Source organism: Amphiura filiformis, chromosome 11 (assembly GCF_039555335.1).
Source record: "Amphiura filiformis chromosome 11, Afil_fr2py, whole genome shotgun sequence".
Lineage (NCBI taxonomy): Eukaryota > Metazoa > Echinodermata > Ophiuroidea > Amphilepidida > Amphiuridae > Amphiura > Amphiura filiformis.
Genome location: NC_092638.1, coordinates 57,879,205 through 57,904,368, shown reverse-complemented (window position 1 = coordinate 57,904,368; position 25,164 = coordinate 57,879,205). Strand labels below are relative to the sequence as shown.

The following is a 25,164-nucleotide window of genomic DNA, read 5'->3' as shown; positions in this document are numbered from 1 at the left end:
GGAAGTCTTCGTTGCTGACCCGTCCGTCTTCGAGGGCTTTGGACACCAGATCATTTACCGTATTCAAACTGGACTCAGCCGTTCGTTTTACGCTTTCGTGCTTTTCCAATTTTTTCATGGTAGCCTTTCCAAGAGCTACGCATGCCGCGCTAACTAGACCACCAGCGATGGCGATTCCACCGAGTGGAATGCTCACGATCGCGCCAATTCCACTGGCCAGCGTCCCCACAGCCCCTGTTCCAGATCCGACCGCGATGAGTCCGGAAACTTGAGCCGTGTTGTAGAACATGTTCCACGCTGCCTTGTATTTTCTCCTCAATTTCTCCCTCTCGTTAACCTCGTTGTCCAAGAAATTCCTAATCTCTTCGATATTTTTTAGTCGGAATTCAACTCCTCGATCTTCGCTTTCCTGAGGAAGATCGGGATAAAGTGGCGGTGCGTTAGGTTTCTTCATGCTTATTTATTTATATCACGTTAGTAAAATTGTTAGTCCAGCAAAACTTCGTGCTCCGTAAAATTCGAGATGTGATTTTCAACGAAATGCTGTATGATTTCTTGCTTGGTTAAATTTTTTTCGTAGAAGCTAAGTATTCCCAGTTGCTCAAAATTCATGTTGATTCCAAGGAGACTTACCAGGGCTTGAGTTCTGTAGACATCTGCTGAAACCCCGTTGATCCAAAAGCAAAGCTTATTTTCAACGTACTCGATCGAGACATGATGCATAATCGTAGTGTCCGTTTGAACGGATGTGGAAAAGAGGGTTTGCCGCGCGTTATCTAGCACTTTGAACGATATCGAGTCGTCGGTCCAAGTAATATTTAGGTACATGAAGAAATTCTGATTAGACTGAAACGTCAAAGAACAAGCGTTCGCTGGGGCGTTCGGCGGGTTCACTCCCGATTTTACCGAAAAAGAGGTTCCAAGGCTGAGCAATAAAATGTGGGTTGTTGAAGAAAATTTCTAAAGGTCTAGTGAGTCGCATGGGGTCAAATCTTTTCCGGGATTCGCAAATTCGTAAACCCAGCAGTGATACCAATTTGCATAGGCCTAGCGTTGAAAGTGTTGTTCATTCCGTTTTTAATTTCGATCAACTTGTCTCTCCAAGTCGATGTTTTTTTTGGCTCGGATGGAAACATAGTGCGTTCCGTCTTCGTTCATCCATACCATGAATCTCCCCAAAACATGCAAGCTGGTATCGTGCTCGTGTCCAATTTGCTGGTCTACGTACTCTTTCGTCACAGCGTCCTCGTTGTCCGTGGGAGTTCCGAGACCCGTGACTCTATTGCCGCTCATAGCGAGTTCGCCGGTCATCGAGTCGCCATCCTTCGAAACTTTTCTGTCGTTTAACCATGAGGTTAGGCTGGTCACGGAACCCATAGTAGCTGCATCTTGCGGCTCGGTTGGATTCATCAACCCCGTTATTTTTTCCCTCCCATGTTAATCCTTCCGGTCATTCGCGCTCCAGTTTTTTTGACGTACGCGGAAAGATCCACATCTTCGCCATCTATTGACGTCGATTTTGTTTTGATCGTCGGTCCCCAGATAGACATTCTTTCTTTTATTTTATCGGATTTCAAATTCCAAATCCAGCGGTTGATCGTGATTATCGAGCTTTCTCGAAGAATTTTTCCATTCTACTTTGAAGTCGAAGTTGAGCTCGTGGATGGTTCCATTTTGCAGTTTTTTGAAACTCGGCTTTTCATAGGTCGAAACGAAGTATTCCCCGAACGCGGCGTTTGTGAGATCGATAGACCCAAGAACCTGGCCTCCCTGCAGAACGTCGTCGTTGTTTTTGAGATTGTCCGTGGTTGACAGCTGATTCAGGTATACGAGAATTCTTCGAGGTAAAAATTCTATCGCCCGATCTCCCGTGTATTCACCATCTGCTAGCCACCCTTCGTCGTCCAATCCGAACATTTCTCGAACGCGGTCCGGAAACCAAATCTGATACTGCTCGTGAATTCTCATGTTGAGTTTTCCATCGCGTTTGTCGACTTCGAATTCGAAACCGTCGATTTGACTCGTGAATTCATTTACGAGCATGTCAAAATTATACAGCCCCGGGCTTATTTTTATCGCTTCTTCAGGTCCCTGCCCTCCTTGAGTGTACCTCCATTCGAGTTCTTCTTCGACGTTGAACCAACCTACTCGACCCGAGATCCTTTTGATTCCAATTTTTAAGTTTTTGTCGTTATTGTTTATACTTTGCAACGGGCGATAAGGTTTTCCTTTGCCGGTGCCGGTAATTGTGACAAACATTTTTCTTTTATCTTTCAATAAAATGAGAACCGGAGGAGTATTCGAACCGACGCACGGTTTCAGTCTCGTGAATCAAGAAATTCAAGTCAGCAAAAAAGGAACATTTTACGTAAGATTTCCTAGTTTGTGGCAAAAGTACAAACTTCCGAGAGTCGCGGACAAAACCGTGTACGATGACTGGCTCTCCAACCAGATGCAATTCTGGCAAAACCAGCTGAACTTCGCGGTCTGGTGCGCCACGTCAGGATGCGGGGTGTCCAAAGAACTTCTCAGTCACAAAGATCCGATGATTCGATCCGTGTTCAGATTTCACGCATATTATCAGATCAGAAGAATCCTGTCGGAAATGTCCTGTCCACTACCCTCGGAGGAATCCTTCAATCCTCTGAACAACGGGATCGACACCCACGCTTACGAAAGAATTTGCAACGAATTTGGAGTGTCCGCGAGAGCTAACTGGAGACAAAAGTTCGATCTTTCCAACGGAATGGGTAGTTACTTCTTCAACAAACAATTTTACGACTGGAAATTCGTGACCACCAAAAATGGTCGAAGCTTACCAACGGAGGAAACTACAGTCAGTCGATGGACTGGAAAGTTCACTTTGACGCGGACAGCTTCGGAGGTGTGGACAATCAGACTGACAAGATTCTATACATTGAACAGCTGTTCGATCACGATCCGGATATAACCGACAGATCCATTCGGAAAGGAGATGCCATGGCTGCTATCGGAAGTTTTGTAGCAGACACTTGGAACGAGGGTTTCACACGTGCGGGAGTTTCGAGAATCAACGACTCCATCAGGACTTACACGTGGGCAATTCTTGGATCCCAAGCTCAAGCCAGATCTGGCATCCTGCGTTCCGGCAAGGCGTTCGACGCTCAGAAACAATTTCTAGCAAACGTCGAGGATGCGATCAACTCGGTCGTGGATCGTCCGGACTCGATCGACAGATACCAGAGAACTCTTCAGTACGCTCAAAGCAAACTGGATTTTGTCGTGGGTCACGGACTTTACTTGCTCCCGAGCAACATGGAAATCCTCGTGGGATCCGTAAACGGATACAACAATTTCATCCAAATCGCCACGGATGACATGCAGATAGGGCTAAACTCAGACGTAAACACCGACTCTCGACCGAATGTTGGAGACAGTGCTCCTGAGGAAAGTCCGTTGTTTTTAGAGGAGGTTGAAAGTCCACTCTTGACTGAAGAGCCTCTAATGCATGATGAGAAAAAGCTTTCTCTATTTTTGGCAGCCGCTGCAATTTTCTTATTTTTCTGGCAAACGGTTTAAAAAAAATAAGTTGGATTAAAACTCGGTAACACACACAAAAAAGTCTTCTCACTAAATTCTAGTGAGAAGATTTTTTTTACTTCTTTTTGACAAATTCCATAACTGTAGTGTACAACAAAATTCCAACACCCAAAGCTAATGTCCATATGTGATCAGCTAGAAATCCAGCAACAGACCCCGCAGCTTTGAGACAGAAATTCACAACAGCTCCGATGATCCCTGGAAGTGCGATCAAATCTTTGTCTCCAAGTTTCAAAAGGAGATTGGCTATTTTCTTGAGCTGATCCTTAATCCAATCGGTCCAAGTTTTAGGCTTTGGTGGGGGTTCGGGTCCTGGTGATGGTCCAGGTTCAGGACCTGGGTCTGGTTTAGGAGGACCTGGTTTTGGTTCTAGAGGCTTCGGTGTGATCGCTGAGACTGCGGATTTGGTGGCTAACTCAATGGCCTCGACGACGGTTGCTATCGTCATTCCGATGGCTGTGAGCAGCGAAACTATGGTAACACCCTCTCGTCTAAAGAGTTCTCGAATCCGACTTCCCGTGGTAGCATCGCTGTCTATGAAACTTTCGATCGATCTTCGCAGACGCTGAAGCGAATTTCTGACCTTGGCATCTTGATCTGCGATGGCATTGTCAAACTCTTTGATATCGCTTTCAAGCTCCCTAGCTCTTTCAGCATCTTCTTCGCTGACAGGTAGCAGAGGCTCTCCTTCATCACCTTCGTAAGTTGGGTTAGTAAAACTGACCGAACCGCGTCCTTTAGACTTTAATTCTTTCAGTTCAGTTTCCTTTTCATTCCTTCTTCGGACAAGGTGCTCATAGACATCAGACAGCTTCTTGAGTTGTCCTCGTTCGGTTAAAAATTTCGGATTTCTTCATGATCTACAAGAGGATCATTTGGCAATTCATTGGCTAAACCTTCCATGTCTTGGTTTGTTTTTGAAGACCCTCCAAAACTCTTTTAGTGTTGTTTGGTCTACCAGCGGGTGTAGTGGTTAGGGGTGATACATCTCCCGCTAGTTGACGCTTTTCGGCACTTTCCTGCACTTGTGGCGTTGATCCTCGTTTGAAATCCTTGATTCCGAGACCTATTTTGACAAAATTGGTACCTCCTGGATCTTTGCCTTTGACTTGTTTAGCTATCGATTCTAGGGGTAAAATTCGCTCGAATTTTGTTTGGTTAACCAAACTTGTTTTTTTCTGTAACTAACTTTGATTCTTCCGGTTTCATCTACCACAAAAACCGCTTCAGTAGCAAAGGCCGTTCCTTGTTGCGTGTATCCTAAGCGTTTCACGTAATCCCGAAACTCATCCCTAGCCAGTTCCGCTTTTTGTCGATTCAATGTTTTGACGGTTCTCCTCAGGGAAGGACTGTCTTCACGAAGTTTTAATAGATCGAGTCGATCGTTGAGATCTTCGATGGAATTTCGACTCTTATCGGAAACGAAACTCACATCGGATTTTCCCAACCGACGCTTCCTCGTCGTCTCTGACCCTCCGTTTGTATTTGCTCATCACCAAAATCAGTCTCAGCCGGTGTACCACCAACTGCTCCCGTGGTATCTCCGATCGTATCTTCGAATTCATCGAAGTCATCCATCTGAATGTCTTCTCGAGGATAAAAATCTGCCATCTTTTGGTTTTTATTTTACGTATAAATAAAAGATGGCGACTGAATACGGAAATAAATTGGACCCATACCGACAACTTCGCAAAGCGCGAGGAGTTAACGGTGAAAGACGTAGCATTCGGAATACGCACGTTCCGAGTACCATCGACCAAACCGGAATTCTCACGGTGAGATTTCCTGGTCTTGGAAAAGATGATGTAATATACCCTGGAACGAGTTTTCTTTGGTTCAAGATTGCTCTAAATTCCGCCTCTGGTGGAAATCAAGATCTTAACAGGACTATCGTAAATAATCTCGGAAGAGCGATAGTGTCAAAAATTGAGGTTAAATTGGAAGGACAGAGCATCTTCACTCTGAACGATGCTGATATATTCCTATGCTACCAAGATCTCTGGAAGACGAGCGAGGAAAGAGAGAACGCCGCTGATCAGGGTATCCAGTCTGCGGCAGGTCGAAAAATAAGAATCGACGCTGGTGACAAAGGTACAGATGCCAAGGATGTCGCCGAAGGAAAGTCCTTCGGCGACAACATGTTTTGCATCCCTCTGGACTTTGAGATGCTGAATTCTCATAATCCATATTTCCAGTACGAGATGAAGGACAGGCTGAGTTACGAGCTGACGTTCAACAATTACGGAAAAGTCGTGGTGTCCACGGATACAGCAGCCAGCTATTCCATCTCAGATATTACCCTTGAGTTTGATGTAGCCAATGATCCTGAGCTAGCGATGGCTCTTAGGAACAGGGTGAATGGAAAAAGCGTCGTCATGTACGACAGAGTCATCAGACACAGCAAAGAGTCGCTTAACAAGTCAGACACCGTCTGGAATATCGCTCTAGCACCGCGAGCAAAGTCCATGAAAGGTATTCTGATTCTCTTCGTAGACCCAGCTGCGGATGGAGGAGGAGCCAATTACGCTCGAGATACCGAAAAGTTCTACAACCCAAAGATCAAGAAAGTTTCAACAACGCTCGACGGTATTCCAAATCAGCTGTACTCCTCTGGGATGCTGTCTCACCATCACTTCAAAGAAATTCAAAAGCACTTCGCGGATGGAAAATTCAGAACTGTTCCACACGTAATCAAGGAAGCGGGATTGGCTGATGTGAGGAGGCGAGATTATCTCACAACCAAGTATGGTCTCTGGTTGGACATGAGAACCACGGATGATGACACGTTGCATGGATCTGGTAGGAAAATTGAAGGAGCTAGTCAGAGTATTCAAATCGAAATCGAAAAAGAAGCCGAGGCTGCAGGAGCGTTGAACGCTTACGTGTACTACATACAGGATGCAAAGGTGAATATTGAAGCCGGAAGATTGCAGAGCGTGAAATACTAGAATAAAAGATGTTTCCAAAACACGCGCACTCGGCTATAATCTGCGGAGCCACCGGCTGTGGCAAGACTGAATTTGTTCTGGATTTACTCGAGAGGGAATACAAGAATTTCTTTGAATACATCATAATCGTTTGCCCTACCTGGACGCGCAACAAAGCGTACTTAAACAGATCCTGGTTTTTTAAGGACGTTGATGTCATTCCAATGGATTCTAACTGGTGTCCAAAGTCCGACGATTGGCTGAACGATTGTTTGAAATTTGGCTACGAAACTTATGGAATACAAGACGGACACACACTTTTTATTATCGACGACTGCAGCTCTGACAGATCATTAACCAAAAAAAACAGATGCTTTCTCAGCTAGCATTCTCGGGAAGACACGATAATTGCTCCGTTTGGGTGCTTACACAAAAATATAACTCCATCGTTACCGATCTCAGAGAGCAGACAAAATGGACAGCCCTGTTTTACACAAAAGATCAAGATAGTTTCGGCGAGACTCTAAGGAGAACGATATAATCCCAACTCTAGAAGAGAAGAAAGAGATCAGAAAAAAGCTAGCTAAACAAAAACATTCCAAACTAATTCTAATTACCGAGCAACCGACTGAGTACTGGTGGCAAAAATAATCTTAAGATAAAAAGCAAGATGACTGAAATTGAAGATATAGTTAACGAGGCGATGACCGTGGGCGTTCTGCCCACCCTGAGCGAAACGTCTACCTTAGGTGGAATGTCTACCTTAGACGGTACGGCTACACGGGAGGAACCTGTGAGGGAGTCTGGCGAAACGGAACAGCTGCGGGAACGGTTGATCAGCGTAGCAGAGGCAGGAAAAAGCAAAGAGTATTTGGGAAAAACCATAACCTCCGCTGAGATCGATAGGCTTGATCAAAAGAGCCTGATGAGACTCTACGCCAGATACGAGGCTCACATGGGTGGGATAGTGACCAGGTCAATGAAAAAGCACTTCGTTACCACTTACGTAAATTTGGTCGGACTCTTCCTTCCAAAAAATTTGGCGATTACCGATCGCGATGCTCTGGAAGAGTCTCTGAACGAAGGACCCTTTATTGATTTAGCTTTAAACAAATGGACCTGTGGGCTGTATCATAGTTTTGGACATATGCTAGCTCCGTTGGAGGCTATTCTGTTAACTAGCAACGGTGTTAAAAAAGTTGACTTTCCACCAGAAGCGAAGTGCACAGTAGACGACTCCCCAAGTATTGATGTGATTGATTAACCCTTTGAATACTAACGGCGACTCGAGTCGCCGTTAGTTAAAAGTTTGCAAAACAGTTTTTAAGATATAACTTTTTTATATTCTAAAAATGCCATTTATTTCTTCGGTTAGCGATTTGATCGATTTTTCTCCAGAAGAAAACCCTAGTTGGAGAAAGAGCGAATTTCCAAGTATCAAAGATGCCATTCGAGAGATTCTTAAGTGCAAAAAGATGAGTAATTGCGAGGTTCCGAAAGACTTTCTCTTGACAGAATTTGTTTATCATTGTCTAGACGAAGAATATCATGGATTTCAAAACCTATCGCAAACGCGAGAGTTTTTATCGAACCCTGACTCCGATGACACCTCCTTACAAGCAAAAGAAACGCTCAACCTACACGAAGCCTGCCAAAATTTAATGAGTTTGAAAAATGATAGCAATTTTGGGTTTCTAGAAGAAAACTTGATTAGACAGACCAACAAAATTGTGAGGAAAAATCTTCCGTTAGAATTTGGCGAAACAAAGCCCGGGGAGTATAGTCAGGCTCGGAGGTTTACAACGTTTATGGGTCACAGACACGAGTATCGCATGCCCGAAGATATGGAAATGGCGGTAATCAACATTGTTGATAGATTCAATAGTTTGTTTATTCAAAGCAGGGAAGATCCTGACGAGGAAAAAAGATTGTTGAATACCTTCAAAGCTTGTGCATATTTTGTAGCCGAAATGCTCGAACTGCATCCTTTTTTTTTGGAAACGGAAGAACCGTAAGGCTGATGGCAAGCTACATACTTTCTTCATTTTCACCATTTGCGACTCCGCTTTACAACATTTTTAGCGAATCCAGCAAGGATGATTTTACAAGGGCCGTGATTTTAGGAAGAAGTGAATCACCAGCTCTGTTGACTACCATGATGATTGAATGCAATCTTTTCTTCTGGAGACAACTCGTAAAGCAACAAAAACCCGCCTAGTATGAAAAGGGTTAAGATCCTGAAACTAAAAAATTCAAGAGGAAGTATTTATTCCTCTTGAATTTTTTTTGTTGGATTCCCATGGTATCTGAATAAATTGGTTAGGTTTAAGATTTGAAAAATAATCCAAAAAAAAAAAAAAAAAAAAAAAAAAAAAAAAAAAAAAAGAAATAAAATGTCAGGTTGTATCGCTCAACATCCAATTTGCAAAAATTATGGTGCTAGGGAAAACGGAGAGGTTTTGAATTTGAAAAAATTTCAAAAGCTGAAAACTAGCTTAAATAATTCAGGTTATCTGATAGTTAGTGCTTATGCAAATGGTAAACAAAAAAACGTACAATGCTCACCGATTTGTTTATGAATGTTTCAAGGAGAGATCCCACCACAACTTCAAGTGGACCATATTGATAATGATAAATTGAACAATCATATTGATAATCTTCAACTGCTTACTCCTGCAGATAACATGCGGAAAGCTTCAAGTAAAAAAAGGGGAGATAGAAGACCGCCCATTGCAGTAGTGGCTGTCTGTTTGGAAACTGGTGAAAAAAAAAAAACTTTGCAAGTATGAACGCTGCGGGAAAAGCTTTGAAAATTAACAAAGGTACTATTTCAGAAATGGTCGAAAATTAGCACAGTCAAAAGTAGATGGCTTTTGGTACACATTTGAAAAAATTGAATAAAAAATTCAAAGAGAAAGTATTTATTCCTCTTTGAATTTTTTTTGGCAGGATTCCATGATATCTGAGCCAATTTGCTCAGATGGTGCTCAGATGGTGCTCAGATATCTGAGCAATTTGCTCAGATGGTGCTCAGATATCTGAGCAATTTGCTCAAATTTTTTCCTTTTTCTAATAATAAAAGATGAGTGATCTAGAAACCAAATCAGTAGACATTCCGCCTAAGGTGGTCGTTCCAGCAGCGGACACGACGCCTCCGACAAAAGTGACGGCAGGAGTGAATCAAGCAAAAGTCAAAAACCCGAACCGGGTTGCCGCTGGAAAAGCATTAGCCGCAAGAAACAAAGAAAGGACAGCAAAAATGAAAGCCTTTGAAGCAATGCAAGCAACACCATCCAAAGATACACCTGAGACCATGCCTTCAGACGTGTCAAACTGGTTGTCAGGTCCAGTTCTTGTTGGAGGAGCGGTCGTCGTCGTTGGAGGGATAGTGGCATATGGGTATTTTACTTTAAACGGTACGACTGAAAGCCCACCCACCGTGACCACAGTGGTCGATCATCAACCAAAAGTCGATCCTTTCGATGATTTTTAGTTACAATAAAGAAGATGGCAGAAACCAATCCAAACGTAAAAATGATCGTAAACGGTGCGTATCACGCAACAACGATAAGCCTCGGTATATGGGCTAACTCGTTCGTTATGAAAAAGTTCCTGAAATGGAAGCCGGCTAATCTCTCGCAGCTCGACGCGGAGGATATCGGAAAGTTGATTTTGAGCGTCTATTCGGCTACGATGCTCAGAGATTGGCTCGTGAATCAAGGAATTCTTCCAGATCAAATTATGGCTTAGACATTCTGTCTATGGTAGGTAGGTATATTAAAACCCCTCTTAGCACTATCTGTGCTAAGAGGGTTTTTTTGTAAAAATAAAGAGAAAAATGGCGTCAATCGCATTCATGGTTGGTGGAGCCATGGTTAACGCTTTGGCATTTTCAGGGAGCAATTATCTGTTCAACTCTCTTAATAGTTCGGAAGAACGCAAAAGACACGATCTCGCTCTTGAAAAACTTCAGCACGACCGAGATTCTTGGAATTTAGCGCGTCTTTCAAGGATAGATTACATCAACGACCAGTTGAAAAAACAGGGTCACGCGGAGAGAACCTTTTCGGACGTCGATGACGCGATGAAACAGTATTATAATTTGACGGGAATTTTGATGGATCCTCTTCCACCCGAACCATATCTTTATGATGGAGAGTATCTCGACGAAGATCAAACAAAATCGATCCAAAATGGAGAATTAGCTTTGATCGGACTGGGATTGCTCGGAACCGGTGTGGTCGCTATCAAATACTTTGGATAAAAGTATTTGGGTGGGAGCTGAGCCTCTAATCTCTGGAAAATCATCGAGAGTTACGGGATAATTTCTTCGTTTGAGTAGGTAAAAAAGAGCGTAGTGGATATTAAAATTATTTCTCTCGGGTTTATTTTGTAGATAAATTTTCAGTATATTATCAAGATCGCATAACAAATTAATGCGATCATGACAAAAATCAACGGGAGAATTGCCCGTAATTTCGTAGTAAATCTTGTGAACGGCTTTTGGGTCTGATCTCAAGACTTTTAACAAGTCTTTTTTACTCGGAGGGACTCGAACAATAATTTTTTTCGTTCAAATTCGTAACATTTCCTCGATAGATTTCGATGTATTCTTCAAACTGGTAGGTCTTGGTTTCGCAGTACTTTATCGATTGTCGAATTTGGTCGATGTTAACTCGGGGTGAGTTCTCGTTAAGAGACGCGTCATTTTCCAAACCACAATCATAACACACATCGTCTACTATGTATTCTGAGTTGCAATTTTTACATTTTGGCGGAACTCTTTGCTCCACTCGTGCGGGTTCTTTAAACAACTGATTAAATTCAGTACCGTATAGACAAATCGGTTTTTTTTTCTGTTTTCGGAGGCGAGTTTTCTTTTTACACAATTACACAATTTGCAAAAACAACGCTTATATTTACTCGTACACTTCATTTTTGTAACAATAAAAAAATCCCCTTTAGACATTCAGTCTAAAGGAGATTTTTTTGTTGGTTACGGTAGACTGTACGACTAGTCTGAGTCTTCGTCATGAATGGCAGGCTTTACAACATGTTCAAAACTGTGGTACATGTTCTCCGACGTTTTACTCATTTTTAAACCCGTAGGTTTAACATAAAGAGTGGAGAATTTATCTAGAACCAAGTTTTCTAGCGTTTTGGTTAGAAGTGAAGGACTCCAAACCCGGTTGTTATCACTAAGGGTGATGACACCGGATTTTCCGATTCTAGTCTCTATAAACTCAAACTTGGTAACTTCATAAATTCCACCTTCTTCTAGTTCAACCCATTTCAAAATATCTGGCAATTTTGCTCTTCATACAATTTTTCAAATTCCACCTTCAGTATGCTTGATTGTTTTGCCATTTTGTTCGCTTTTTTATTAATTAGGATTTTCTTAAACTGTTTTTATTTTTAAATCGGGCTAAAAATAAAAGATGGCTGAAACTAAAATGTCTAAGGTTTACTACAGTCCGAGAGGGTATTGGAAGGGTGTTTCTGCGATAGACAAGCTGGCGAAAGAGGCTGGAGTGACGAAAGAAAAAGCTAGAAATTTTTGAAAAAGCAGACTCAGTGGCAAATTTACCTACCACCTCCGAAGTACATTCCCAGAGCAAAATTTAACGTAAGTGTACCTAATGAAGTTCATCAAGCCGATTTGTTGTTTCTCCTCACGACAGACCGAGTAAAGGAAAAAAGCTTTACAAGTACGCGTTGACTGTGGTGGATGTCGCGAGCAGATACAAGGAAGCTGAGCCTCTGAGCTCGAAGGAATCTGGGGAGGTGGCTAAGGCATTTGAAAAAATTTACTCTCGAGTTTTAAAGTGGCCGAAGCTTCTGCAGGTCGATCCTGGAAGAGAATTCATGGGCAAAGTGAACGAAGTGATGAAAAAGCACAGGGTCGATATCAGAAGAGGGTTGCCTGGTCAACATAGAGCTCAGGCAATTGTTGAAAGATTCAACAGAACTTTGGCTGAAAGACTGTTTGGTCATCAGTACTCGCAGGAAATACTGATGGAAGCTCGTGGTCAGAAAAATGTGAGGTCTACCGAGTGGGTGGGTAGGCTTCCGGATGTGATCAGAGCTTTGAACAGCGAAGAGACTCGGCTGATAGGAATGAAACCGGTTGATGCTATCAAGAAGAAAAAGATTGAAACGATGTCTTCAGCTCCACAGAAGTTGAAAAATGAGATTAAAATTCCAGGTAACGTGAGATTGAGATATCTTTACGCTCCCGGAGAGTTGGAGGGAGGTGAGAGAAGACGCGCAACTGATCCCATTTGGTCTCTGGAAACTTACACGGTTGATAGTATCGTGAGAACACCGGGTGATCCAATTTTGTACTATTTGTCGAAGGAGCACCAAAGAGAGCGTTTGTTAGACAGGAGCTTATGATAGTACCCGAGGGTACACAGTTGCCACCCGACAGAGTTTTGAAGTAAAATTTCTTATTCAAGTTTTTCAACACAGTAACCGTGTGCATGTGTGTGAATTTTGTCCTCAAGTCTCTTTCGTTTGTCATCGTGCGGATCTAGGGCAACTTTGTTGACGGTTTCAGTGTACACCTCATGCTTGTAACTCCTAATCACATTCATCGTTCTCATCAGAGGTTTCTCATCGAAGAGACAACGCTTGTAGTCGTCGAAGGTAATTTTTCTTTCAACGACTGCTTTTTTGACACCCTTACATCTCTTTTCCTCTTTTCCCTCATGCATTTTGTAAGAGTACAACTTTGCTCTGAGACCAACAAATTCGGCGATTTGCTTTCCTCCGGCTTCGTCTTTGAACATACCGGGAACTTTTTTGTTCTTTCCGGTCGGAATTTTCGACGGATGATCGACTGGGTAGTTGGATGTGTCGAAAAGCTTTTTCACATCACCCGAAATGTCAGTGTAAAAATCCTCAGTCTGAATTTCATAGGTCAACGAGTCGGTATCAGTCATACAGAGCTTTGCCCTTCCACCATAATTCCTCTTGATGTAATTGTAGTGGAAGTCGTACATCATTGTCTTTGAGATATCCAGGATGCTCATTCCAAGATAGATCGGCTTGTTGAAGTACAGTTTGATTTTCTTCATGTGAACAGCCACAAGATTTTCATCAAAGATTGTGCATCGCTGGTAGTTGGGTTTTGCGGCTAATTTGATGGCTTTGTGTTCCGAATTCACGAGATGGACATTGACGCGATTTCTGATGTTTTCCATAGTTTTGCCAAAAACCGAGTTATTCATCAATATAAAAAAATCCTTTTCAAACTCCGAGTTTGCATTTTTGCGAAGCTCGGTATTCAGATCGATGTACTTTTTCATAAAGGGACTCTCATTAAATATGATTCCTCTGTGGATCTTGGTTAATTTGAGTCCAAGGTCTAGACATTGTTTCAAAGCCGTGTGGTGAATGACGTACTTTTCCTTATCTCCAAGATTTGGAATGAGTTTTTCCACCCTGTTTACGGTGACTCTCTCAGGAGCTAGGGATAGTCGTTATGGAGGTCGTGTAGCTTCTTAGGGTATTCCAGATCCACTTCAAGAATGCATGGGATTTCATCCCAAGAGTCTAGCTGTTTCGGAGTCATCCACTCGAAATCTCCGGTTGGCAATGGTTGACTCATCGCCCAGCCATAAAGGTTATTAGCGTCGAGGTATTGGATATACTTGGAGGGCTTGCTCGGATCGTAATCGGATCCCATATACTTATTGTTAGCCTCAGAATGTCTGGTGCTGATCATCGACACACCACCCCTGATTCCTTTTTCAATCATTTGAGCCATGTCAATATCCGTTAAAAGATCCAGTTTGATTCCTGTTTTCTTCAACATGGCGTCGTAGGATAGGCCTGGGGCTGTGTAGTACCAGCAGGGGTCAAGCTGATAATTTTTCAGACATACTTCTCTGAAACTCTCGAAGACATCGGCTAGCAAGAGAACATCGGATTCGAGATATAGATCATGATACTCTCGCATGGTTTTCATTCCGAAAGTATCCCACACCTTTTGAGCGTGTTCATAATCCTCATCGGAAATGTGTTCTTCGTTGAGTTTGGAGTAGAAGGTGTCTTTGGGTGGAAGACTAGTCTCCTGGAGTTTTTCCAAAGAGTTGACGTGATCGTACGGATACACCCCTTTTCTCAAGAGCAGCTGAAGTTGTTCATCCTGATAAAATTTCGGTAATTCAGAAAACTCATCCAAATTTTCGACGAGTTTGCCAAGTCCAGCAGCCATGAATTTGAATCTGTCGATAAATCTGAGATCACGCTTGACATCGACTTCTTTTCCTTCCTTATTGGTAAAGGTGTCAACCAATATCTTCTTGGTGAATGAGATGTACTTCTCTTCATTGGAAGGAATACAGTCGACCTCTCCCTCGGTCTTGCCAAGATTCTTGATGAACAGATGAGCGTCATATCCGGCTAGATTATGAAAAATCACAGGAAAGAACTTTGGTTTCCTATATTTCATATTGCAGATATTGTGGGCAGCTCCTCTAAAGGTTCCCTTATAGTGGCAGTGGTCTCTGACGTTGTAATTATCTTTATCATCAGGGGTCAGTGGATCCTTACAGATGTGGCAGTGGGTAGACTTTTCAAAGATCTTTCTTTCCTTGGATCCAAAGATCATCTCCTTTTGGAACTTGAATTCTTGATAAATCTTTTTGATGTTTTCCTCTAGAGTTTCCACAAAAATCTGAGCCACATCATCATCCTCAGATTCCTTGGTGAAGATCACTGGTTCTTGAGTGTACACCGAGTCATCAAAACACTTGATATAATAGCAAAAGCCTGATGGTTCATGCTTCTGGTACTTTTTGGTGTAGCTCTCTTTGGGATTTGGTTGACAACTTTGAATCGGTTTTGTAAAAGATTCAAAGTCGGCATACACGACAAAGGGGACGTTCTGAGACTTGAAATGATGTTTAAAATACTGAAATGAATCCTTCTCTGGATCTGGCATTTCAATTTTCACGGTTTCATTGTTTTGACATAGCTCTTCATGTTCCACCAATTTTTGTTTGGAGATGTAGGACGTGAGACATCGCATACAATAATATCTAGCATGACCATTTTTACTCTCTCGTGACGACATTAGTCTGCTCATACTCTTGATGACACAATAATGCTGGGTGTCAGAGTCATCCTTATTTTTGCCCGAGAACAAAAGGAGGTCAACTTCATATTTTCGATTGCTAGCACCTTTTCTCAGCGGGTAGACTTCATTTTTGTACAACCTCTCGGATGAATTTTTTTCGGCGTATCCCAAGACATTAACAGAAATTGATGGATTATTTATCTCAAATTTGTCAATATCTTTAAGGGGGGTTGGAAAGGGGATACCATCCCAGTTGAGCTCTTCCGATTTTGCTTTTAGCTTTTTGTCTATTCGCTCCGCATTTTTGTCAACTGGTTGTATAGCTCTAGTAACAGCCCACTTGAAGCATTGTTTGTCCTCATTTTTGGGATTGATGATCGCTTTCTTTTTGGCTAAATCTTTTGGAAGCGGAATGTATGACGAACCACTCATCGGTTTATACTTCACGGTATGAATCTCCAGAGCTACGATGGACTTGAATACCCATCCGCTTCCACTGTTTTGAAATGTCGCAATGTTTTCCAAAATTCTTTCAGACCACCTTTTGTATAATTCATCAAGATCAGTTGCCTCCAGATTAACATCCGTTGTGGAGGTAAATGAGGCTTCTTTGATGATAAGTTCTCCCGTTTGGAGATTCGTCTTTTCCATCATGCAGCGAAAAACTAGCACAACCTTTGTTTGACGATTGTTGGTTAAAAGGTTCACAACAGGTTGTTTAGTTGCTGCTAAAAAGGTTCTTGGTTCATAACGTGATCTTCCACCAATTTTGTATTGAGTAGTAAATCGATTGAGAGCAGATTCGGTTTCTTGAATTTCAAAAGGTTTTTCTTTCTGCTTGTACAGTTGTTTAATTTTTCGTTGAAATTTAGTCCGTCTCAAAGGTGGTTGAGGTGTGTCCAAAAAGGACCAGTCTTGCGGTTGTGGTCTTTGTTGCGCTTGTGGTTGTGTTGATGGCATGTACGGCGTTGGTTGAAGGATAGGCGTATCGATATTTTGTATCGGAGCATCCAGCGGATCTAAGACATAGTTTTCTTGAAGAATTTTTATCAGATCGGTTTTGCGGGTGTGTCTCCAATCTCCTTGCAGGCCAGCATTTTTCGCAATGGCTCGTAGATCCTTTACCGTATATTCACTCTTGATTTTTTTTAAACGCTCCCATTCAGCGACCGATGAAAATATTAGTATTCTTTTCATCTTCTTTTATTATATACAATTTTTTATTTTCTTAAATAGATTTTTATTTTTCCAAAAAAAATCCTCGTAATATCAAAATTATCGCGAGGATTTCATTTTTTCGTAATATTTTTTGAAGCCATACAATACTTCTCTCTATTTTTCCGGTAATAAGCCGAACTATATTTTTTACCCTTATTTGTCGGAATTCCCAACTCTTTACATAGACCGACATTATAACGATTCTGCAATGTTACGGGTTTGTAAAATTTGTTTGGATTTTTTTGACTAAGTTGAACCCACTGGTTGTTGTAAAATACGAACAAACGGTTATTTTCTACTTTTGATTCGAGAGTTATTTCTTTTTTAACGTTGTAATGATTTTTGAATGATTCCATTTTTTTATTATATTTATTTTTTTAAATATTTTTTTCTTAAATGAATAAATATTTTTTTTAAGTAGGGATCAAAGTGGTGCACCCCTACTGAAGCATTGGCTTGAGGAGGAGTTTTTTTTTTGTTTTTTTTTTTGGGAATCGAGGTGGGAGTGTTTTTTTTACACGGAGAAATGAGGGGAGGTTTAAGATTCTGGTGAATTGGTGGATAAAAAATCACAGAAGTTACACAGGTTTCTGTGATTTTACTGTGTATTTGAAGAGTAGGGGTTTACACGGCAGTTACACAGGTTTCTGTGATTTTACTGTGTATTTGGTGGTTGAGTCGATTTACACAGAAATAGACAGGTTTCTGTGATTTTACTGTGTATTTGGTGGTTGAGTCGATTTACACGGCAGTTACACAGGTTTCTGTGATTTTACTGTGTATTTGGTGGTTGAGTCGATTTACACGGAAAATGACAGTAAATGAGCCAGAATCGGCAATTCCTAACTACTTGACTTTATGTCGGACCAACAGAAAATCGTCCCGTTTTACTACAAATAGGACGAATTTGACAGCTTGCTCATAGATTTAAGTTAGAACATGTGTAAGTATTACAAATATGCCAAAAAATCGGTTTTGAAAAAATAAAGGTAAATTCTGAAAAAGATCGTACATTATGACTTTAACGGAAGATATCAAAATTTGTCACTTTTGAAACTATATATTTTGTTATTTAAATGCGTATAGCTTGGAGAACTAAAATCTCATAATTTTTCGAATCTATTGACCGCTTTATTTTGCAATTTAGTTTTGTGTCCTATATCATCCTCATTTAAAATAAAATTCTGTCCTCCATAAGGTACGTGCGTGATCGGTATTAATGGTTGTGGAATCGATCTAGAGACCTGTCGCTCTGTCATCCATACTGCAGTTACTGTCCGTTTTCCTATACACAATACACAGTGCTCTCACCATTGACGCGTGACCTCTACAAATGATGTACGTTGGAAGAATGGGCACTTGCCTAGTTAACATCACTGTGTGAAAAATAACCAGCCAATATTTTAGCTATTCTCCAAACTTCTAACAAATATATTTCTCTAACATGACCTAAAATTACAGCTAGGTTAGATGTTCAGAAATAGTCGCACTTTTGTAAAATATGAGTGAGGGCAAGGCATAGCTAGCCAACTCCCCGTGTTAATTGAATGGAGATTTGACCGAAAATATTGGTATCGGACCGCTCACTTCTGAAGGATGCCACAAAAAAACGGTACAAGCTACATTTTAACTATTCTAAATAGGTTCTAGAAAATATAGTTTTGTAACATGTCCTAAATTTTTAGCTAATTTAGATGTTTGGAGAGGGTCGCACTTTTGTGTTTTAGGAAGGATATGTAAACGACAGATAACACCAAAAATATGAAGAAATTATTTCCAAACCGTGTTAAGTCAACAATCATTATGTTAATTGCTCATTTTGAAGAATGCTGGTTAACAAAAAGCAGGTCTTTGTCTCATTTCGTGAACAAAGGTACACATACCATTGTTTCCTTTCGTTTCCTTTATAATCGGTTACCCAACTGAAGCTATAATAATACCAGCTTTATTGCGATGTCGCACATTGAAAACAGACACTTGTGCACAACCAGAGAAGATCTGATTTAATCAGTTGAGCTGCTTCAATGAGTGTTATCTTGGTTTGATAGCTTTTAATGGGGTTTAAGTCCTGCAAAGGTCGAGATAAATTCTACTGTAGACATGACTGCATCATGCTTAAGCTATCTTGGAACTGTCCCCCAACATGCGACTTGCATAAAGAATATATTCCAATTTAAACAATAGTTTTTACTGATCGCACTGTCCTCCTTTAATTTCGAGTCAAGCAAATGGGGTAAAACGAAGAAAATTGCTATTTCAGGCCTTGTCGTTTAAGGCGAGCGATCGCTCTCGCTCGCCACCGCTCGCCTAAACTCGATTTCTAGTGAACGATTTTCCACTCGCCATAGACACTAAATATCAGAATCAGCAATCGAATTAGCCAAATGACATTTAATCGATTTTGTGCCCCCCTCCAATCGGAGAAAGTCACACATTTTAGCGAGCTTCGCGCGCATTTCAACATAAATGCATAAATACCATTTATAATTTTAAGACTGAAGCTCTGCTTGATTATGCCCAAATAAGTGGTATTTGTAAAAATTCGACCACTCGCCTAGCATCATGGTAGTGAGTGATTAACCACTCTTCTTTAAAACGACAAGACGACAAGGCATGTATTTCATTGCGTGTATTAGCTCACCGATCATATTATTATTGAACGGAGCTTCATGCAGCTGGGACGTATAAATAAGACGTAAGGCGAATAGCACAGTTTATACGTCACTGATTCAATGATACACAAGAGCTCACATGCATTTCCGGATTTAATATGAGCTTAGTCTTTCACGTGGTATATTAGTACATCATATTGAGCATAAAATCATGCAAAAAAGTAGAAATTCGAGAAAATTAAGGGCGTCGCTGTGGAGCAATCACATATCATAGCTCCAAGTGAAGCGGCAATTAAACTGTAAGGTACGAAGTCGTACAGTGTTATAGCATAATAGCGTACAATTTTTTTTTAAATAAGGAAAACCGATTTTCTTACTTAACGTCAGGACTCATCTTCACATTATCTTAAATACAGGTGCTTTGACGGATGCCCAAAATAACAGAAATGGTACACTCTCCGCATCTACCGATTTAGCATCAATCCAGTGTCGAATAAATGTCATCATTTGTTGTTTGGGAATTACAATCTTTGTTTTATTTGGCTTCTGTGCATGTGTGCTTTGGACCATTATTAAACAAGGTGAGTTGGTTGATAAACAAAATTTTCAAAAAGATTAATAAAATAAACGTATTGAAATCAAATGTCAACAGGCTACGTTCGACTATATTTATAAATACGTACTTATAAAAACGCACGTGACCCATGGGCACGACATACCAATAGCAGCAAGTGTGACCAAATCCTCGTGCTATTGACCTCTAAACAGGAAAGGGTGGGAACTCTTTAGATAAATATCACTAAATTGAATAACAAATATTATTACACATTGGGGATTCCGAATTTGTAATTATCAAAACAATATTTATCGACGGAAACGTTTACAAAAAAATCAAAGTTGAACAAAATAGACAATTTTGCTGCACAGTCTCGAGTTGCTTGGAATGTTACTTCGAGACTGCCTGTCCACAAGCTGTTATGGCAGCGTGAGGTGGTCACGTGCGTATTCATAAATACGTATTTATAAATACAGTCGAAGCACACTGGTCAAGGAATAATATCAACGTTTTCTATCTGAAAATGTGTTTGAATATTTAGGGATTCAATCATGTTTCACCGTTGTTCATCACCGTTTAACAACGATGCGGCCGCGTCGTCTGCGTGGTTTACTTCGCGAGGGCAGCTTTAGCTGCACGAAGTAAACCACGCAGACGCGCCGGACGCGAAGCTTAAGATCGTATAATTCACGATTATTTCACGAGGAATGTCAGTTAATCATTGCCACTCATCTTTACAAAAACCTCGATGATTTCTCTGTTGATATCAGCAATAAAACTATGGCCTACAGAATAAAACGGCCCGTAAAACAGCAATGTTTAGCCGCTAAAATCAACTTGCAAGCTTGCACACGCACAAAAGTTCCAGACATGACGAATTTTACGCGCTCTCGAGTAACGCGTAGTCTCGCTCGCGTTCGCGTATACTCTACAGTAAAAGTGTGGATTCATCATGGATTAACAACGGTTGGCTCCTGTACAAAGGTATAGGAGGAGTTGTTGAATATAAGTTCAACGCGGCGCTCACTATTATGTTTCTGATTTTCAATGTTACAGAATTATGTCAGAGTAGGCTTCTGCTCGGTAGGCTCTTTGGGTATTCAATATATTATCAAATAAGGCAATTTTTTTTCTCAATTGCTTTTTTCCCCTTCAAGTCCTTGTTTGCTGCATGGTAGTAAGGCATAATCCAGTTTGAGAGGAGATGCGTATGTAGGGTTTTTATTATAAGACGCATTTTCAGCACCGCTGTCAACCCAAGAGGCTCTTCAATTTCAACAGCTATTTCATTACTTTTTTAACACAACAAAGCAATTTGAATCCCTTGGAACTAGAAATTTGATGTTCAAAGCAGGAAAATCATTTTGATCCATTAAGAGCCAGAATTTCGATGTTCAAGGCTTCTATTCAATCTTTTGGTAAAAGTCATGTTCTCTCCACACCCCCTAATTTAGGTCTCTCACCAAAGACCCCATAGTTTTTAGATACATATTACAACTTTTGGTCAATTTTGTCTGTCCAAGTATTATAAGTCAGGGCAGCAAACTTTTTCACTTGACGGGTGGAATTACAGCTCTGCTTTTTAGATGAAAGAATGAATTTCCAAGGGGCCGTCTACTTGGTCAGATCTTAAAATGGCTTTACCGGGATAAATGCATGCGAGGCGCGCGAAAAGTTAGCAATTTAATACTAAATGGACCAAAATGGGGTTAATTTTGAGACAATATCAACCTAAAAGGAAGATGTACCTCGCAAATAATGTGTTAATTTTCTCCCAATATTTAGTCAGAGAGACTTGTCAACTTGCCCCAGATCGATACTACATGTGCAATGTACATTGTACATTTTGTTCTTTAGTTCTTTGTCTATGTCATACAATAAAGAAAGCGGACGCACCTATAACTGACCACAACACCTAAACGCGTCTAGCCAACATCCTGGTAGCGGCAATAGGGCCTATAATACACTAATTGTGGTTCATCTCACATGACAGCTCCATCTCACATGACATGAGAGACACCTTATTCTCTCGCACATCTTCCATCTCTCTTTCCCTTTCCCCCTTTTCTTTCTCTTTTTCCTCCCCCCCCCCCCTCTACCCCATCTCTCTACTTTTCTCTCCCTTTCTCTTTCCCGACTTTTCTTAGAATCGCACACCCCCCGTATAAAACTAACAACTAATTTAAATATCATGGAAATTGAAATGTGTTTTGATTATTGGTTGTTAAAGGCTGTGTAATAACTATGAGCTCCCGAGGGGTGGTAAAAATTTCCAAACGGTGTGCCAAAAATGCTTGCCCCCCCCCCCCACACATGCGAATTTTTAGGTTCCCAATTTGCAAGCTATAATGGCCTTTTTAGAGCGTGTTAATTAAAAGGTGCCCCATAATGTGTCACAAAAATGGCTTGCCCCTTTTGACTTGCCAAAAAATGCTTGCCCCATTCGGCTGGCAAAAAATATTCTTACTCCCCCAATTTTACCCTCCCGCAGGGCGCTCATAATTATTGCACAGCCCTTACGTTTATTTGCTTTAGGTGAAATGCAGAACGATCTGAGCATCGTAATGGACCAAACAGATGCGTTAACACTGAAAGTAGACCTTGAAATGACGAACCTACAGACTCAACCAGCTGCAAACGCAGACCCACGAGAACCATCAGATCAATCTTCAGCGAATGAGACGGGAAGTTTGTATATTCGATGGGGCAGTCGGCAGTGTCCCGATACCGCTGAGGTGGTGTACACAGGTAATAGTCCTGCAGCAGACCAATCTGACTAAGGTTAGATGGTTTTGCCAGTTTTAGAGTACCGTAAAGATTTGCCTAATGGCGCACATGGGTTCCTTTGCGTTAAGAAATAGAAAGCTCCCTCCTCAACAAATATTAATGGTCCGTGCCCTTATTTGCTGGTGGAATCTTTTTACAGCAGGACACCTTTAGTTTCTGCCTAAAATTCCTAAAAAAATTGCCAAAAGTGAGATATACCTTTTCCTCGGTTAAATAAAAAACAATAACTGTATTTTTTTCAGGAATGTCAGATAAAATCATAGTGCTTGGATTTAATTTTTTTTAAATGCTGGTGTTAAAAGTAGTCTAATAAAGGGCTTTGGGGAAAAAGGACTCGCTAAATATATTAGGCGGCGAGGTTGGTACCATAATAGATATCACGGTAAGACGACTCCCCAGTACAAGGATTTCAACTAACAGTTGGGCTGCAAACCATTGTTTTATCAGGTTAGGTGGTTTTGCCAGCTCGTTTCGGCGAGTCCCTCAGATAATATGATCGATATTTGCATTGTGGCATGCAGAATCATCAAGCCATGGGTATATTCATGCGTTGATTTGGAAAATTCAAAAAATGGTGCAATAAACACGGAGATTCTGAAAAACGTTGATATGTATATAGCCCCGTATGATGTGCTTTAGAAAGCGAACTTTGAAAAATATTACTTTGAAAAGCTAAACAGTTGACCCCCAAGAAAGGCTCTTGGGTCAAGTTCAGACCTGTCAAAATCAAACATCTTACACTAGAAGACTGCATTTCACGCCTAAGTTTAACACCAGGATTTAAAACAACTATATATTATCAATCATTATAGGTTTTCTACTTATTTTTACTGAAAAATTAACATTATTGCTTTCCTTTGACCGAGAAAATGAATTTTAAGGTGAAACATCCAATTTTGATCATTTAAACACCGAATTCGATCGGTTCCAGTGCCTAATTAGATTTTAGTAGCCTTGTATAACAATAGCCACCGAGTGAACAGCGTTTTGACTGTTATAGCGCTATCTAATTTATTCTCGCAACAGTTTTTAAGTTATAGAAACTCGATTTCTGTATAGTACACATGGCACAGCGGTGTAAGATTATTTCTACTTCTACTTTTTAAATGAAGGTTATGTTGGTGGTTCACACTTTTATAATGATGGCGGCGGCTCAAATTATCTCTGCCTACCTCAAGATCCTGACCTCATCATGGCCAGCCCAGGCATACAAAGTACACGAGCACGCATTGACACTGTCGAATACTATACTGACGACTTCGATCCGTTGTCATCACGTCATCACCAAGACGCTGCATGTGCAGTATGTCAGACCAAGAATCGAAGCATGATGCTTATGATTCCTGCAAAACTGACATGCCCAATCGGATGGATACGTGAATATTTTGGTTATATTATGAGCTCCATGTTTACTTCGAAAAGATCGGAATTTATCTGTGTTGATAAAAGTCTTGCATCAGCAGCTGAACGTGAAGAAGAATACGATGGTGGTGGTGCAATTTATCTGGTGGAAGCAAGATGTCTTGATCCACGCCCCGAGAATAATTACGGAGCTTTACCTTGCGATCAGTATCCAGATGGAACTGAGCTAGTGTGTGTTGTTTGCACAAAGTAAAATAATGTCAAATGAAAGTACATATCTATTAGATACATTGCATTGATGTGTATCTATCATTTTTGTTTATGTTGGAAAATTATTAAAATTGATATTATTTTGACACTTAACAGTCCTCGAAGCAAGGTGTATGTAGCTGGGGGAAAAGCCGTACATCAAATTTTGACCTTTCGTATTAAAGATGTTTTTTTTCCAAAAAGGCCTAAAAATGTTAGAGACCGCGTCAGATAAATAGTTTATTTCTTTTCATCTCTTGTTATAAAAAATAGAAACGGCAAGATAAAGAATACATTATGTTATTACTAAGATAAACCATAAGAATATGAAGAGGGAAGAGATGCGGATGCCGTTATGACGTGAAGCTTGTGGCACCCAATCTAACAGAGCTATATAACCCTGATTTACGAAGTTATGACATAAGGACAAGTGACTTTGGGGCCAGAAAAGTTTCTTACCATTGGTGACATCCAACAACCTTTCAAAATCCAGACAAATAAATTAAAGTGACCCATGTAATGTAACTGTAACCATATTCTAAGTCCAGAGTTGCCACCCAATGCAGCCCATTACTCGGAAAGGGTCACCATCAGTTCAAAAATGGTTACCGTTAGGGTTTAGGGCATCTTATGTTAGGATTCGACCATGGTTAGTGATAGGGTTAGTTAGGTTAGAGTTAGGGTCAGAATTATGAGTCATAGTTACGTTTAGGGTTGGCTTTAGGGCTTAGGTTAGCGTTACCGTGAAGTTTAGGGTTAGGGTTTATAATACTTTCATTGGGCTTTCGG

The 25,164-nt window shown here is 40.8% G+C and overlaps 1 protein-coding gene across 1 annotated transcript; it reads left to right on the top strand.

Moving 5' to 3' along the window:
* Nucleotides 1-22,541: 22,541 nt before the first annotated feature.
* Nucleotides 22,542-24,379, top strand: LOC140163807 (uncharacterized). The gene is made up of 2 exons (XM_072187122.1): nt 22,542-22,725; nt 23,877-24,379. Exons 1-2 carry the CDS (start codon nt 22,542-22,544, stop codon nt 24,377-24,379), a joined length of 687 nt encoding a protein of 228 aa, XP_072043223.1.
* Nucleotides 24,380-25,164: the final 785 nt, after the last annotated feature.